Source organism: Neolamprologus multifasciatus, unplaced genomic scaffold (assembly GCF_963576455.1).
Source record: "Neolamprologus multifasciatus unplaced genomic scaffold, fNeoMul1.2 chr03_unloc_1, whole genome shotgun sequence".
NCBI lineage: Eukaryota > Metazoa > Chordata > Actinopteri > Cichliformes > Cichlidae > Neolamprologus > Neolamprologus multifasciatus.
Genome location: NW_028181971.1, coordinates 816300 through 833572, shown reverse-complemented (window position 1 = coordinate 833572; position 17273 = coordinate 816300). Strand labels below are relative to the sequence as shown.

The 17273-nt window shown below is 41.3% G+C and overlaps 1 protein-coding gene and 1 long non-coding RNA gene across 5 annotated transcripts in view; both read right to left on the bottom strand.

The window, feature by feature from the left end:
• LOC146490519 (uncharacterized) overlaps positions 1–17273 on the bottom strand; it is a 184542-nt gene that overhangs the window by 112428 nt on the left and 54841 nt on the right. Inside the window, exons 2-4 of one of the 4 annotated variants that reach the window (XM_085152978.1) lie at positions 12474–12667; positions 12291–12389; positions 12108–12221 (exon numbers count right to left, since the gene is read on the bottom strand). In XM_085152978.1, coding sequence (XP_085009104.1) covers positions 12108–12221; positions 12291–12389; positions 12474–12562 — 302 coding nt within the window. In that variant the 5' untranslated portion in view covers positions 12563–12667. Of the gene's footprint in view, positions 1–12107; positions 12222–12290; positions 12390–12473; positions 13403–17273 lie in introns of those variants that run through there. The other 3 variants (XM_085152980.1, XM_085152979.1, XM_085152981.1) reach the window with 3 other exon arrangements.
• On the bottom strand, positions 19–6221 carry LOC146490520 (uncharacterized). Its single transcript, XR_014872710.1, has 2 exons — positions 3287–6221; positions 19–3138 (listed from the first exon to the last, which is right to left on the bottom strand). It is a non-coding gene; the product is annotated as an uncharacterized LOC146490520 (long non-coding RNA).

The window sequence follows — 17273 nt, the reverse complement described above, 5'->3', positions numbered from 1 at the left end:
CCTCCCCTCACCTGTGGATGGACGGTGCTGTTACCGTGGTGACAGCTTGGATGTGTTTCAGTCCTGCCTGGTTATCACTGCAGGAATCTTTACTTTCACATTTATTACAGGTAATAACTCTGATTTTTCTGTGTATTATGAACTAAATGTATCCTGATACACACAGAGATGGATGAGCAGAGGTCACATGATGAAAGAACAAACATGGAGTCTTTGATTTATTTAGATATTTATTGATGAATGCAAACAAACCCTGACACTGAACCATCGTCCAGCTTTCACAGAACAAACCTGATCACATGACCTGCTGACCCAAACAGTGAAAAGCTCCATGGCAACAACAACAAACAGCCTCACATATGTTAACAGAGGCTGTTAGAAGCACAGAGTCTTTACAGTCTTTCTCCTGTTTGTACACAGATCTCTGCACATCTTCATCACAGTTACTCACAGACGTGCAGAGTGTGTGGATATCAAAGCTAAGTTTCCACCATGTTTGTAGTCTGTACTGGGACTCATGGAGCATCTCTCTATGAGCACTCAGTGCTTTAAACAGTGAGTCCCAGTTTAACCAGCAGCCTTCACACCACACATCACACAGACATGGAAACTTCAAACCCTCAGACTGAAGACACCATCAGAAATAAATAGATTGTGATGAAGATGAAGAACTGGAACAGTTTGCTGTGGTTTCTTCTGTTCCTGTCAGAAATAAGAGTCTGGCAGCACTTTGCTCTCCTTCCACATGTTTAAGGAGGAAGTGAAGAAGAGCGAGTGAGTCGTCTTCCTCTGTGGGCCCAACATCAGGCAGCAGCCACGTATTTTTAAAAACCCAGCACACTGCTTCAGAAACACTGAGTCCAGGTGACCAGAGTCATGTGATCAGTGAGGTCTTCACTCAGGACGTCACAGCTTCAGGACCTGATTCAGAGGTTTATAAGGGTGTGGATCATTGATGCAGATGTTGTGTGAGAGCTGGTGAAGCATGGGGAACATAAATAACAACCAGGCCATCAGCAATTCTACCCCCAGCTCTAAAACCTACATAATACACTATACATATAGTTATATAGGTTATAGTATGTTATATATAAACGTAGCTGAAGCAGTTTAATTTGTAGCTTCACGCTGCACTTCATATGTTTGTCCACCAGATGGCAGCACAGAGGCCTGTGTTGGAAAGCTTTGAGTAATGAAGCGTTTTCAATCCAAGCTTCAGAAAGCTTCATGTGGTCATCAAGGAAGCAACCAGGAAATATCTGCTGTGTGTAAAAACAGCAACACAAGAATCCAGAATGAAGACAAGAAACTCAAAGCTCACACACAAAACAGGTGGAGCTAATTTTGTGACGTGTTTCTGTAAAAACACCACAGAAGTGAATCATCAAAGTTTCCATGTGAGCTGATGATGCTGCTGCAGAGTTTCTGTGAACCTCCTGTGACCCCGCCTCCTCATACAGAGACATCTTATTGCTCTTCAAACTGCATCACGTGGACACATGTGATTGTGTATTGTAGTATTGATCCCAATGCCAGTGGGACTCCAGTAACTGTGTTCTGTGCCTCACTGGTTCATCCTTCTGTCTGTGTGACGTCAGTCAGATGTTGAAGTTAAACTCTGTAATCTTCACTGTGTCACAGAGTTCAGTGAGTCCCGTTATTCACAGTATCAATCAGATCATCAGAGAACAGCTGATCAGCAATCAGTGGTGCCAACAGCACCTCCTGTGGTGAGAGGATGCAATAATGCAATGTAGCATTTTTACACTCAACACTTCCAGTCATGGAAACTGTCTGTTGGATCTGTTTGAACGTTGCTTTCTTGTGTTGCTTTCTTGGTTAGAGTTCCTCACAAATGTCCAGATTATTCTTCTAATGAGGCGTCGACCATGTTTTCAGTTCTTTGGAAGAAAACATCGCCCTTTGCCATCCTTAACTTTTCTTTGACTTCTTCAAATGCAGCTGAACTCCAGCTGGTATTTTATTGGACTTTGCAGCTGTTTCTGGTCATCAGTTCATTCCTGCAAACCTCTGAACCTGAACAACAATGATGCTGCATTGCTGGCTGATCCCAAAAGGTTGATTCTGTTCATCTGGACGTTTTCACAAACGTTTGCTCACTGATCAGGTGACTTCTTCAGTCTCAGCTGACTGCAGCTTTACAACCTTACAAAACAGCACATTTGCACAATGACTGAAACCAGCAGCAGCAGCACCTGATATATATGATACTAATATATACATATACATATATAATCCATACTAATGATGAAGGAACTGAGCTCACAGTCCATTGTTCATTCAGTGAACTACTCAGTTTATTTTGGGCCTCAGAAATGCTCACTCTGTTTGTACATCACTGTCAGCAATAGACTCATTCTGCTGTGTGGACAGGAACACATGTGACATCACTTCCTGTTTGTTTGTGACTGAAGAGGAAGAAGTTTACAAGGAATCATTTAGAAGAGTTTCAAACATCAACTGATTGAATCCATGAATCTGAAAACGTGTTTGTGAGTGAAAGAGACAGACATGTACAGACTGAACTATCTGTTCAACAGTCAGAGTGTTTCTGTAACAGGAGACACTCTTTACACCCCACTCAGCACAGGGACACTGAGGAACCACGAGACCAGAGTCTAAACCCAGGATAAAGAGTTTGAGTGAATGTGGTGTTGAAGGTGTGGAGGTGGATCAGAGTGTCAGAGGAGACTCTGTAGAAGGACAGAGTGCCAGCAGGACAGTCCACATACACTGCTGCTCTGTTAGAGACAGAGGAGGAGGAGGAGGAGGAGGAGATGGATGTGCAGTTGTTATTGTGCCTGACATAACGAGGACCATTATAATAGCAGCTCAGACTCCAGGACTGATCATTGTATCCAAACACACAGTCATCACTGCCTCCTTTCCTTCTGATGCTTCTGTAACTCACTGATATATAAACTCTTCCTCTCCACTCGACCTCCCAGTAACAGCGACCAGTCAGACCATCTCTACACAGCAGCTGATGAACATCAAATCTGTCTGGATGATCAGGATATGACTGAACCTCCTCCACATGCGTCACCTTCCTGTTGTTGTCAGACAGTTGGAGGTTTGTGTTCACTGTGTTTGTGTCGATTGTGAGTTGACAGGAATCTGATGGAGAGAACAAACACAATCCAGCTGCAGTTATTGATCCATCATCTGTTCATTGATTGACACTTTGATGATGACTCCTGACATGATGAAGATGGTTGAATGTGTGCTGCTTTGTTTTCATGAATCCCATTAAAAACACACTTACACTTCCTCAGACCTGGTCTCAACCATCGGACTCCAGCAGGCTCCACCCTGAAAGGAGGAGGGGGGTCAGAGCAGCACAGTCAGCATGCACACATGGACATTACATGGCTCTCATACACACACTGTTACACACTGAGCTCAAAGCTCGGCTCCACTGTTTTATTCAAAGAAATCTACATTTATTTATCAGCACATTTAAAAACAGCTTGAGCCAAAGTGCTGCACAGAGTAGAGAGAAAATAGGAAACATACACAGTAATTACTATAAAGACTCGTCAGGATTGAAAGCTACAGAGTACAAATGTGTTTCCAACCGGGTTTTAAAAATGTCGAGTGTTGGTGACGACCTGATGTGAAGGGCGACTGTTCCAGAGTTTGGCTGCAGCGATCGATAAAGCTCACCTCTGTTTTTACGTCTAGTTCTGGTCAGAAGCTACTTATCTGCAGACCTGAGGGCTCGACTTGGATTATTTTGTTAAAGAGAGATAAGATGGAGCCAATCCATTCAGAGATTTAAAGACAAACAACAAGATCTGGAAGTGGATTCTACCACGTACTGGTAACCAGTGGAAAAAGCTGGAAAAAGCTGGTGATGGGTCGTCTAGCACAGACCCACCGCTGGAACCAGACAATTCATGAGGGAGAGAACTGTGACAGCGCCGTTCCTTCACTTGACCTCAGTCGCTCTCGTCTGCTCCCTCGTAACACTGCTCTTTATTGAGGTTACAAGAATATGCAGAAGTTCATTAACATATGACGTCTTACACAGGTATGAACAAAGAGTACCAGTCTGTGCATAGTGTAGGTATGTGTGTGTGTGTGTGTGTGTGTTCCAGATGTGACCCTGTGACCCCAAAGCTGGTGCTAAGAGTCCAGTGGTCCCCCTAACAAAGGGCTCTTATACTTAACCAGACACAGAGTAGGTGTCCTCCTACACCAGGAGTCTCAAACTTGCGGCTCGCAGGACGATAGTGTTTGGCCCCCACCTTAATCTGAAAATTTAATGTTAGTTTGATAATGTATGACACTTTACAGTGTTGTGTGCGGAGCTGAATTAACCCACCAATCAGGGTGGGATATGGATCTCAGGGGACACCAGCCGGGCTTGATGCAAGCAGGGAAACATTTCTCAAAGAGTAAAAGTTACAGCAGCGTTGCCCTGGAGTGTTTCTTTCTTTTCTGTGCCTGGCTGGCTTCCTCCTTTCTATTGGGCAAACGCGGACACCAAGTAGAATTATAAATGTTACATAGCCCCAAACATGTCTTTTTCAAAGCCTGCGGTGAAGAGAAAGGTTGGTGATGAGCACCGACAATTTCAGGAAAAGTGGGAAATGCAATATTTCTTTGTTGAGCACAGGGGCACCCCGACCTGTCTTATTTGCACAGAGAAAGTTGCGCTGCACAAGGAATACAATTTGAAACGTCATTACACAACTAGACATGCTGAGGTGGATGCAAAACACCAGGGAGATGAGAGAGCGAACCGGGTTGCCAGTCTTAAAACAGATCTACTGAGGCAGCAAGATTTCTTCAAGAAAGCAACCAAAGAGAATAATGCAGCAGTCGAAGCCACGTGGTTAGTGAGATGATTGCTAAAGCAGGGAAGCCATTCACAGAAGGTGAATTTCTCTAAAAGTGCATATTGCAGGCTGCAAATATTGTCTGTCCGGGAAAGAAAGGTCAGTTTAGCAACATCAGCCTTTCTGCCAACACCGCAGCAGATCGCATTTCTGACCTGTCAAGTGACATTATGACCAACTGTGTGAGAAAGCCAAATGTTTCAGTGTATACTCAGTCGCTCTTGATGAGACCACAGACATCACCGACACTGCCCAGCTCCCAATGTATGTCCGTGGTGTTGATGACAGTTTTGAAGTGATGGAGGAGCTGCTCACAGTAATTCCAATGCATGGCCAGACCACGGCTCAGCAGATATTTACAAGCTGTGTGATGCCATTGAGAATATTGGTTTGCCATGGAAGAGGTTTGTTGGAATAACAACAGATGGAGCGCCATCAATGACAGGGAGGAAAAATGGACTGGTGGCACTTGTTCAAAAAAAACTGGAAGAGGAAGGCGTGGAGGAGGCCGTTGCTCTGCACTGCATTATCCATCAGCAGGTCCTTTGCAGCAAATGCCTGAAGTTTGACAATGTGATGTCTATTGTTGTGAAATGCATCAACCAAATCAGATCCAGGGGCTTAAAGCACCGAAGGTTCTGTGCTTTTTTAGAGGAAATGGAGTCAGAATATGGGGATGTGCTCGACTTCACTGAGGTACGTTGGCTCAGCAGGGGAAATGTATTAAAGAGACTTTTTGAGTTGAGAGCAGAAGTGAAGCCTTCATGGAGAAGGATGGAGTTAGTGTTCCTGTGCTAACTGATCCCAAATGGCTCATGGACTTAGCTTTTCTTGTTGATATAACACATGAGCTTAATGTACTGAACAAGACGTTACAAGGCCAGGGGCAACTTGTCAGTGCTGCCTATGACAACGTGAGAGCATTCTCCACAAAACTTGCGCTCTGGAAAGCTCAGCTCTCTCAGACAAACCTTTGCCATTTCCCAGCATGCAAGGCACTCGTGGATGCAGGCACACCATTCAGTGCTGACAAGTATGTTTATGTCATTTTGAGGCTACAGGAGGAATTTGATCACAGATTTGTTGACTTCAAGACACACAGAGCCACCTTTCAAATTTTTGCGGACCCCTTCTCCTTTGATGTGCAAGATGCCCCTTCTGTGCTTCAAATGGAGCTCATTGAGCTGCAGTGCAACTCTGAACTCAAAGCAAAGTTCAGGGAGGTGAGTGGAAAAGCAGACAAGCTTGGACAATTTTTGAGAGAATTGAGCCCTAGTTTCCCTCGGCTTTCCCGAATGTTCAAGCGGACCATGTGCCTTTTTGGTAGCACATACTTGTGCGAAAAGCTCTTCTCCACTTTGAGAATACTTATTTTCCACCCTGATTTACGAATAAATTCTTTACAAATCCTACCATGTGAATTCATGGATTTTTTTTTCACATTCTGTCTCTCACAGTTGAAGTGTACCTCTGGTGCAAATTACTGACCTCTGTCATCATTTTAAGTGGGGGAACTTGCACAATCGGTGGCTGACTAAATACTTTTTTGCCCCACTGTAATTCACTCAGGTTTTGTCTGTCGGGTCACGTTTACTTCGCTGTTTTATTTACAACTGAGCAAATCGGTTTGGCTGAGGTTAAAGTTACGTTTCAGAACTGCACAGTTTTACAGACGTTTAATGGTTCACTGGCACATGTGTTAGACTGAACCATTCGCTTTTCTTTATCTGGTGTGTTTTGGATTTAACAGTGAAGTTTGAGATTAAACTGACTTTTAAAATGTTTTTATACAAAGAGGAAAGAGAAGGCGCATTTCCACCGAGAGGAGCAGAGTTTCCAACTACATGTTCATAATGCAGACTGCAACCTGGACAGAAATATTATATCATCTGTTTTTTAATAGTTATTCAACTGTATTCTAAGCACCAGCGATCTGTTAGATTTTTTTGAGTTTACTTAACTAAAAATAAATGAGGTTAACATATAATTTGTGTGATTTTTTTTCTCTCTCTCTTTTTATTCATTTATTTATTTTTTTGCTTTTTCGGTCATGTTATGTTTAACTGTCAAAGGTTTGTTACAAACTATGAAACACATGGTGCAGACTTCTGGATGTTAGAAGAAAACTAATACTGCTAATAAGGCAGGAAGGTGTCCTTTAAAACTAAACATGTTAGCAGGACTTTAGTATTTATATCATAGTTTATGAAATAGCACGTGTATTTCCATAATAGCTACTGATTTCAGTGTAGTGGTGAACAGTCACACAGCTCACGTGGGTGTTATCTGTGATACTCCTTAACTATAATTTATCCAGGTTAACTTCAGTTAACTCTGAGCGGCTGGATCGACGGAGGTCAGACAACAATTTTACATGTATGATCTTAAAACAGGACACAGCCATTATCCGTCCTGGCCTCATATCAAATATGAACGCAGACTGAGTCTATGTTTGATGTTTGCTTTATATCTAATCTTCCTCTCAAACATTTAAACAGTCTGCAGCTGAGGGAACACAAACTCAAATTGTCGGAACAGGTTTGCTCGTTTCTTGCGTTCATTTGGTGATTTATTAAATGTATAACTGTTATTCTAATCTGCTGCTGAGTCTCTTACGCTGATGAAAATGCAGAAAACACAGATCACACCTGTTCAACCAATCGCTTTCATTCCACTTTGATCTGTGACAAACTGACGGTTCATCTCTGTTACAGTGTTGCGTTAGACTGCTATATTTTTGTGTTCTTTATGCTGTAGATTTTCACGTCTCTGGAATAGTTGGCAGTATTAAGGATGCTTTTCTGTAAAATCATATTGATATGACCCGTGAATTATTCGTAGATGACCGTTAGATTAGTCAGCTGGGAAACTCTGGGTTAACTGAAGATATCGTGGATATGCTGATCTTGCTCCGTGGTGTACAGGTCCGTTTACCCTCATGATTAATATTCACAATAAAAATATTAGCCGAACATCATGAAGTCTGTATGTGTGTCATAGTTTCGAACAACCTTTGTACAGTTAAAGCCAGCAGTTACTACATGACGGAAACACCAACGTTATCTCTTTTATGCGTTTATACACAGGTCACGCTGATGACTGAACAAAAACCCAAAGATCAGCTGTTAATCAAATTTATTTGCTCTCTCTCCTCCTTAAACATGTTTTTAATGTTAGTTATAATTCAGAATTGGCGACTGAAACACGTAGGACACATAAGAACATCAGGAAATAAATCCCCGATAAATATAACCTCAGTAAAATAAGTCCGTGTCAGCGGGGTTATTACAGCTGTGTACCGGGGCCTGCGCTTTGTCGGTGGTATTAACAGCTCGATTGCTTGCGAGGCGAGCGGGTCTAAACACGCTTTGCCGCGAGACTGGGCAGACATCTCCGAAATCATCGAAGCACTTTTGCAAAGAGGCTGTATCTTGAGAAACCGACCAGACACATGAAGATTAAACCACTACATTCTCGGCTAAAAAAAATATTAAAACTGTATTTGGTGACACACAAACAGGGTTTTTCAAAGTTCAGTTCTGTTAGTTTCCACATGCTGGTTGTTGTGTGTGCTAAAAACAATGGCCACCAGGCCAAAGCAATGGTTTTGAGTCGATCAGCGTTAACCCCGCCCCCTGAGTTTGATGGGTGAGGTTGACAGATAAAATTATTTCATGATGAGAGCCAGGCGCCAGGACTGCCAAAATGAAATAAATAAATATATCATTAAATAATTAATTAAATGTGTCAATAATTAATTAAAATGTGAAATACATAAATAATTAATTAAATGTGTCAATAAATAATTAATTAAATGTGTCAATAATTAATTAAAATGTGAAATACATAAATAATTAATTAAATGTGTCAATAATTAATTAATTACATGTGTCAATAATTAATTAAAATGTGAAATACATAAATAATTAATTAAATGTGTCAATAATTAATTAATTACATGTGTCATAACTATTTAATTAATTAATTATTTCCATACACAAACTCCCTGAGCGTCCCTTGGACCACTGTGAGCAACAGCAGACGTGTGCACTGTGGTCACGCCAGCATCGAATCATCCAAGTTACATGTTTATTAAAGTAATCAAATTACAGCATTTATGTTAGACTACTTTTAATTAACTACTTTAGCCCACTTACAATGAAAATGTAAAACAACCTTGTTCATGACCTGTGTAGCATGTTAACACTATTGGAAGTAAAAATAACTTGAACTCCAATTTTGAAAGTAAATGGTAAACGGCCTGCATTTGTATAGAGCTTTACTCAGTCCCTAAGGACCCCAAAGCGCTTTACACTACATTCAGTCATTCACACACACATTCGTGATGGCAGCTACATTGTAGCCACAGCTGCCCTGGGGCGCACTGACAGAGGCGAGGCTGCCGGACACTGGCGCCACTGGGCCCTCTGACCACCACCAGTAGGCAAACATTGGGTTAGTATCTTGCCCAAGGATATTTGGCATGCAGCAAGGAGGCAGCCTGGGATCGAACCACCGACCTTCTGTTTAGTGGCTGACCTGCTCTGTCACCTGAGCTACAGCCGCCCCAGTTTTTTGCAGCTGTTCACCTAAAAATGCAGCCAAGGCGTTTTTAAATAAACATTTCAAACTATTTACAGAACAATCAGCTGTTCTGCATCAAATCTGATGCCACACAAATTATTTGTGCAACTCCAAAAAATATTTTCTGTCCACTATGAGATGAAGGAGAACAACAGCCTGATACCTGCAGGCCTGACAGCAGCAGATGTATCACTGCTGTAACACCTGTAACACTCAGCAGTCGCCTCATTGTTCTGACACACACAACAAAACTATTGACTACACTACACACTAACTACACACTAACTACACACTAACTACACAAGAGTTCCGCTAAACGTCGCAAATCTCTCACATCTCAAACACGCCGTCACTCCTAAAACTTCCTCCTTCCTAAACAACTAAATGCCATGTTGCCATATCATTTTTTGATTGGTCGACATGGTGCATTTTTCCACCAATAGGAAAGGTTGGGTTGGTTTGGTTTCATCTTTGCTCACAGGCGGAGAGCGCTTTTGAGCGTTGTCCTTATAAAACGCAGTTTTATAAGACATGGTACATTTTTCGACCATTAGGAAAGGGTGGGGATTTTTGGTGTTGTTTTTGCTCACAGGCTTTCGAGCGTTTTCCTTATAAAACGCCGTTTGTACCGTTTCTTCCTGCAGTAAATATAAACAACGACAGTATTCAGGAAGAAAAACAAACATTGCAGATATTTTTATCATAACTCTGGTTTTACGTGGTCGATCAACACAATTTAAAAACTGGTATAAAGTCCAAACTTTTCCCGTCAGTTGTTCGTCTTTCCTGCTCACATCTCCAATGGTTGTACACGTTGTCATTAACTTCACTCCACATCAGCCGCTTTGCTCACTAAAACACCGGTGTCGCACATAAGGACGCTGTCATAGCCTGTCAACCACGTTGATTAGCTGCGTATATACGAATGTGAATCACATCATTGGCTGGACTATGGGATAAGGTGGCATCGTTGTAATCCCATACGGGAGCAGCCAGTCACTGACTAACACTGCAAAACAGAATTGTTAACGTATTTACTTTAATTTCAATTCAGGTGGATTTTGTTTTGTGTGCAATGCAGATTTTCTGTGCACAGAGACGTGGCAGCAGTGCACAATTGCACACGCGCAGCTTAGAGGGAACATTGCCTGTGATCACATTTGCACCGTCTGATTTCAAAGTTTGTTTCTTTTGGACATTTAGTCCACAGAGTCCTTGGTGTTCTGAAAGGGACCTATAAATAAATGTATTATTAATAATAATAAAGTAGTTGTTGTACATGTACAGACCATAAATATGGAGTCCAGCTGTGTTTGATGCTGCTGGGCAGACTGACCACTGGGAACCTCTGAGCTCTGCTGCTCCACTCTGTGGAGGAACCATGGACACACACACACACACACACACACACACACACACACACACACACACACACACACACACACACTTTGATGATTGAAATGTGAATTTAGCCTCTAAAAGCTGTGTTCAGTCACTTTTGCTGCTTCCCTTGTTGCATCTGTATTTGTAGTTTCTCTGTCAGAGATCAAAATGATCAATAATACAAATGATCCTCCAGAGTCCTTCCACTGTTATCCTGATCACTGACACTTCTTTGTTGTGTTTTAAACTCTGTAAAAACACAAAGATCATAATTCCCTGAATGACTTCAGTGTTTTTCTAACTGAACTTTGTTTCAAAGGCAGTTTCTCAGTAAATGTACTTGTGTGTACTTGTGAAACGTCATCATTCACAGATCAAGTACGTTTCAACTCAAAGTACGTATAAAGCCAAGTGTGTAAGTTCATCTCTGAATGTTTGTGATTCCTACGTTAAGTTTAACAACGATATATGAAGCTGGGACGTCTGTGCGCTGCTGAGTCTGTTTGTTTGTTCATTCCAACCATCAAACTGTTCACCTGCAGCACAGTTTGTTTGTTTTTCAAAGTAAAACTGTGAAACACTTTTTTCATACTTGTTTTTTTCATACAACAGCTCACACTGACATCATCCTGATAAAAGATGAGTGCAGGAAAACCGTGTTTGCATTTATTTGCACTGCTTTCCATGTGTGAATGAGGCGAGTATCAAAGTGCTCAGAGGAGAAAAGCTCCATATAAGAACCATTACTCCCAGTATTATTCCAAACTGGTCCAGCCTATCAAGATGAACTCTGTGTGAACAGCTGACCTGTGTCATGTGACCAAGAACACAAACATGATCTACTGTCAGATCAGGACACGTCACAGTTACTGTGTTACTGTTTAACAGCACACTGCAACATTCACACGTTCATCTAACAAACTGGATCATTAACAGCTGCATTTTCACACGTTTCACTTTGATTCACTACAGATTCAGCAGACAGAAAGAAGTTGATGAGGAAACAACAGTTCAGTTCATTTCTGTCCTGGTTGATGAAGATGGCAGCACTGCTGAGGAGCAGGAAGTGGGGATCAGACTGAGTGAAGAGTTTCAGGACAGAGAGTTTGAGAACATCTCCTCTTCCTAAAAATAATCTCTGAGTATCTGCTGTGTTTGTGGAAACACTCCAACACACAGCGCTGCACATATGAACATGTGTGTGAAACAGAGCTGACATTAAACATGATGGAGGATTTATTCACAAACACACAACAACATTTACACACACATTACCTCTCTGCAGGACGACACACGCCTGATTTAAAGTCAATATCAGCATCTTTAGACCGGTCACTCTGTAAGGACACAGAGCTGGGTGGAGGTCCAGGTTTGAGTCTCTGATGGATCCTGAAAAAGTTATAACTCTTCAGTAAAATTCTCATCACATATCAGCTGATATTATTGGTGTTAGCTTACCTTTTCTCAGCTGACTGTCTTTGCTCAAATCTCTTAATGACATCTTTGACTGAGTTACTTTCATAGGACACAGAGCTGGGTGGAGGTCCAGGCTGGTTCCTGTGAATAATGATGGAGCAGTGATGTGAGTGCTGAGCTGTGACATGGAGAAGAGTCATGGACAGTTAGAGATGGTCATCTCACCTCTGAGCTTCGGTCTGGCTCTCATGTTCCCCACACAGAGTGCTTTTAGAGGGAGGGACTCCCTCCTCTCTGTCCTCACACTGATCCATGCTGCTCAATTCACATCAGCTCTTACTTCTACAAACAGTATCTGCTGCTTAGGGCCACCACTTCCTCCACGTGTCGCTGCGGAGATTCAGAAAATGAATCTGAACCTGAAAAACAGATTTTCTATGTGTTTTATTGGAAATCTTTGTTTCTTATATTTTCTCCCCTGACATGTAGATCTGTACTGTATTAGAGTTCATAGCGGGAACAAAGATCCCAGCATGATTTCTCTGTTTGGGAAATCTTCCAGTTATTTCCTTGAACCTGGTTAGTGAACTGAGTCAGTGCTAGACTGTATAAATGCTGTTTCACTGGATGCTACCACATAAAACACATTTAGCAGCTCACCATTCTCTAAGGCTACGTTCACTCTGCAGGTCTTGATGCTCAATTCAGATTTTTTGATCAAATCTGATTGTTTTGTCTGCTCGTTCACACTACAAATAAAATGTGACAGCAAACGCGCTCTAGTGTGAACGCTCAAAGCGGCCGCATGCGCAAAAGAAGACGTCACACACAACGCGCTCTGTTTAGACCCAGAGCAACAGTATTGTTTGACTGATGGCCTTAATATAAAGACTTCAGACTTTACGTTTCCCAATTTTGCTTTAAGTTATTTTGTTATTTACATAATAATGTAAATAACCTAATAATGATCCTTATTGCTGTTTTAGAGGAGCGCTGCTTCAAAGGATAGTTGCAGATTTCTGTCAGAATCTGCAGATTATACAGAACAAATAAAATGTTCACGTTTCTCCAACGTTGTCTTCCCAACAGTTTCACTGGATGGTCAGGAAGCGTTCACGATGTCTTCTCCAGCGCTGTTAATTGGCGTCTGTCTCGTGTCAGTGACGTAAAAGACGGATTTAATGCGACATGACCATCAAGCAGCAGCTTTCAAAAACATCAGATATGTATCGGATTTAAGACCACATACGAAAGTGACCCAGATCGGCTTTGAAAATATCAGATTTGTGCCGTTCACACTGTCACCATGATGGGATTTGGGTCACATAGGGTCAAAAAAGTCAGATTTGATGCGCTTTCGCCTGCAGTGTGAACGTAGCCTAATATGGAGAACACCAGATCTGCAGCAGGGTTTGGATTTTTGTTGTTTTATCTTGATGGCATGTGAACAAGGTTTTTGTTTGATTGTTTGTTTGTTTTAAATCAGCTAACTTGTGGAGAAACTAGAAAGAAAAACTTGTAAAGATCCTCAAACACAGTCCGATCAGAAGAAGTGGGTCCTGAGCATTAAAGTCAGCATTAGCTCTCTGCTCTGTCTTACATCATTTTCATGAAAAGATATTTTAATGATTTTGGTGTTTTCAGCCAAGGAAACCATGTCCATGAAAACTTATAGCACCAAAATAGAAAAACTAGTAGCTGCATGCAGCATAGTTTCAGTTTTCAGAACACCTGATCTCAGTGATGCACCAATGGTAACAACACTCATTTAACAGAGCTGTATAAAGGCTAAGAGACATCAGGGGTTTGATTTAGATCATACATTTGATTTATTTTATGTCATGACATAAAATAAATTTGTTTTATGTCAAGTAAATTAAAATATCTCACTTCCTGTTCTGTTCTATCAACTCCATCAGTTTCTGTGATGCCTCAGTGATCAGCCATCAACAGAAGAATGTTTAACTTCCTCATGTTTAAGTGCGTCACACTATGCCTGTGTTTGAACATTAAACATGTTATTACATGTAACTTTACTGTGCGCTGTTTCTTCTGTTTTTGAATCAAGTCTTCTGTTTTTCATGAATAAACGAGTCCTTGTTAAAGATGTTAAAGGAAAGCATCAGCAGTCAGGAACAGATGGCTTCGAGCCCTCTGCTGACCAGGAGCAGCACAAGGTCTTAGACAGACTCAGACCTGATCTTCTGGACACAACCGTCTGATTCTTGTTAAAAAAGTTCAGATCTTTCTATCTGAACATTTCCCACACAAGTAAGAATTCACAAAGGACCAAACAACTAATTACTTTTGTCCCTTGAACAGTTCATTTGTGTTTAATTTGAAACAGATCAAACACTAGTATCAGGCTTGCGTTCTGCACTTCATATCTTACACATCTTCAGTTATGGAGTGAGAGGTTTAAATGCGTTTGAGGCTGTGAGACTTTGCTCTTACATTAAAGTCATGATTTACTAAGAATTCATCACAACAAACAGAATCGTAACATGCATCAGTTCAACTATTTAACTCATCTAAATGTACCATTAAGTGACTGGATAAATGTATTTAATACAAGAGTAACCTGGTTCGTTGGCAAAGGTTTGTAGCTAAATTCAGGGCAACAAACTTAAATACAATCAAGTGACTCTTCATTCAGACTGAAAATAGTTCAAAAAGGACAAAGTTCAAAGTGTTCAACAAAAAATTGCAAAGACTTCAATGGGATGGCAACACACAGACACAAGAGACACACTGTGACCAACTAACAGTGATTAAAATCTTCAAACACTAAAAGAAGTCAGACTCAGGTCCCTGATTAAAACACAATAAACACAAAACCCTCAGAGTGTGACAGCAGCAATCAATGTGTTCATCACAATAGAAAGACACAGAAAAGCAGAAGAGTCCAAATATATTTTTAAACTTGTGTATTTTAAACTTGCAAACTCCATATGCAGATATTATCAGCACACACAGCATTTAAAACATGAATCTTATGTCTGATTGACTTTGCAGTGACCCTGAACTAAACTGAGCTGCTTTGTTTTGTGTTTTTTCACTTCAGTAAAACCTGAATGCCAACTTCTTAACAACAAACTGATTTGATCTCTTTGTCCTTGTTTAAAGGGAAAAACAATGTTACATGACGATACTGATTAGTGTCAGTTGGGTCTAAAGTTACACACAGAACCATTTAAACTGTTGATCACAGTAACAAATGTTTAAGTGCAGAGTAACTGACTGATAATCAGTGTGGATTCCAATCAATCAATAATCTATAATCATGTGTCTTCAAACACAAGCGATCCAAAGTGTGTCCTGAAATAAGAGCTGAACATCTGGTCCAAACATCACAGAGCAGAAACAAACAAACTGTTAAAGGAGGAAACAACACAAACGTACAGTTTCTTCAAACACCAACAACAAGCTCCACAGCTGGACACCAAACACAGAAACCCAGGTGAGCTGCTTCCTGGAAGGAGGCGGGACTCCACCTGAAGTAGGGGAGGAGTCAGATTTTCACAATAAGAGCATGCTATTCTCTAGTTAATTTAAGATTTGGCTCATTCCTTCTCATTGCCACTTCAAGGTACTAACACTTATTTCATGTGGGAAAGCGCCCTTAACCCCTTCAAAGTTTATACGTCACAGTTCTTTAATACGTCGGCTCAACTGTCAACAACGTTGAGTCCAGATGTGTGGACGGCTTTCGTGCTTCCTCAAACCTTTGTTCAAGTTCAATACAGTGCTCCCTCATTATAACGCGGTTGTACAAAAGGCAGTTGGCAGAACTGACGAACAGAGCCACATCTGCCGAGTAAATATATCAGCATACAGCTGCCAAATAGCCAATGAGCGGGAAGGCAACCCATCCTCTTCACCAATCAGAAGACACAATTCTACCTCATCATTACGCTTCGACGCAGAGAGTTCGGTCAGAGCTGCAGGTGGGGAGAGTCAGCAGAGGTGTGCGTCCATGAGACTGTAAGTTTCTGTGTTTTATCCTGTTTGTTCTTTGCTGCGGCCATTATCCTCCTTTGTTTAAATCCTTGGCGCACACTTAGTTTACCGAATGTTACTGTCATTTACTGCGAAGCAGCCTCTGCCAGGCGCTCATTATGGGACCGTCACTAATTTCTCATGTTGGCACTTGTGTAAAGTGCCTAGTTAGGATTTATGTAAATAGTTGTGACGGAGTTACACCGTCCTGGGCCGCAGACAGCTGATCTGGGCGCATACACGCACCACCACCATTAGTTTCTACAATTACTGTGAATGACGTGTTTGTACTGCCATTTATATCCAACAACATCAAGCAGTTAAATCAGAGAGTTCATGTTACTAACAGCTCAGCTCTCTGCAGCAGACAGAGGCTGGACTTTAAAATCAATGAAGATCTTTAGACGCGTCACTCTTTAAGGACACACAGCTGGGTTCAGGTCCAGCAGGTCTCCCATAGATCCTGTTAGAGAAGAAAAATGTGTTTTTCATTTGCAGGCACAGAAGCTATTGAAGACTAAGCACACCTTCATTATCCTAAAGGTTTTGGGATAACCAGCAGAGCCTCTGCTGGGGACCTCAGATTATAATTAGGTTATGAATATTATGAATGGATTATGAATAATATGTGACAAGATCTGATTCCAGAGCATGATGATGGGTTACAAAAATCTAACCTAGAGAAAATCTAACATGTATATCACCATCTTTAATGTCTTTTGGATAGACCGTGCTGATGTAACTGAGTCTTCTACACGGCATAAAACAAGACTGATTCAGGATCAGGCGGTTGTCAAAAGTGAAGTGAGGACGTTTAGAAAATTGGTTCATCTTCAGGGACAAAGCACTCAGAAGTGTTGAATATGGGTTAGCTGCAATAGGGCAGGAATAATGACAACGGTTTGATCTGTATTTAGCTACAAGATGTTTTGTGCCATCTAGGATTTAATATTATGGATGTGGTCATTCAATGTGCTGAGTTAGGGTCACAAATCATTCATGTGCACATCAACTGAAATCCTCCTT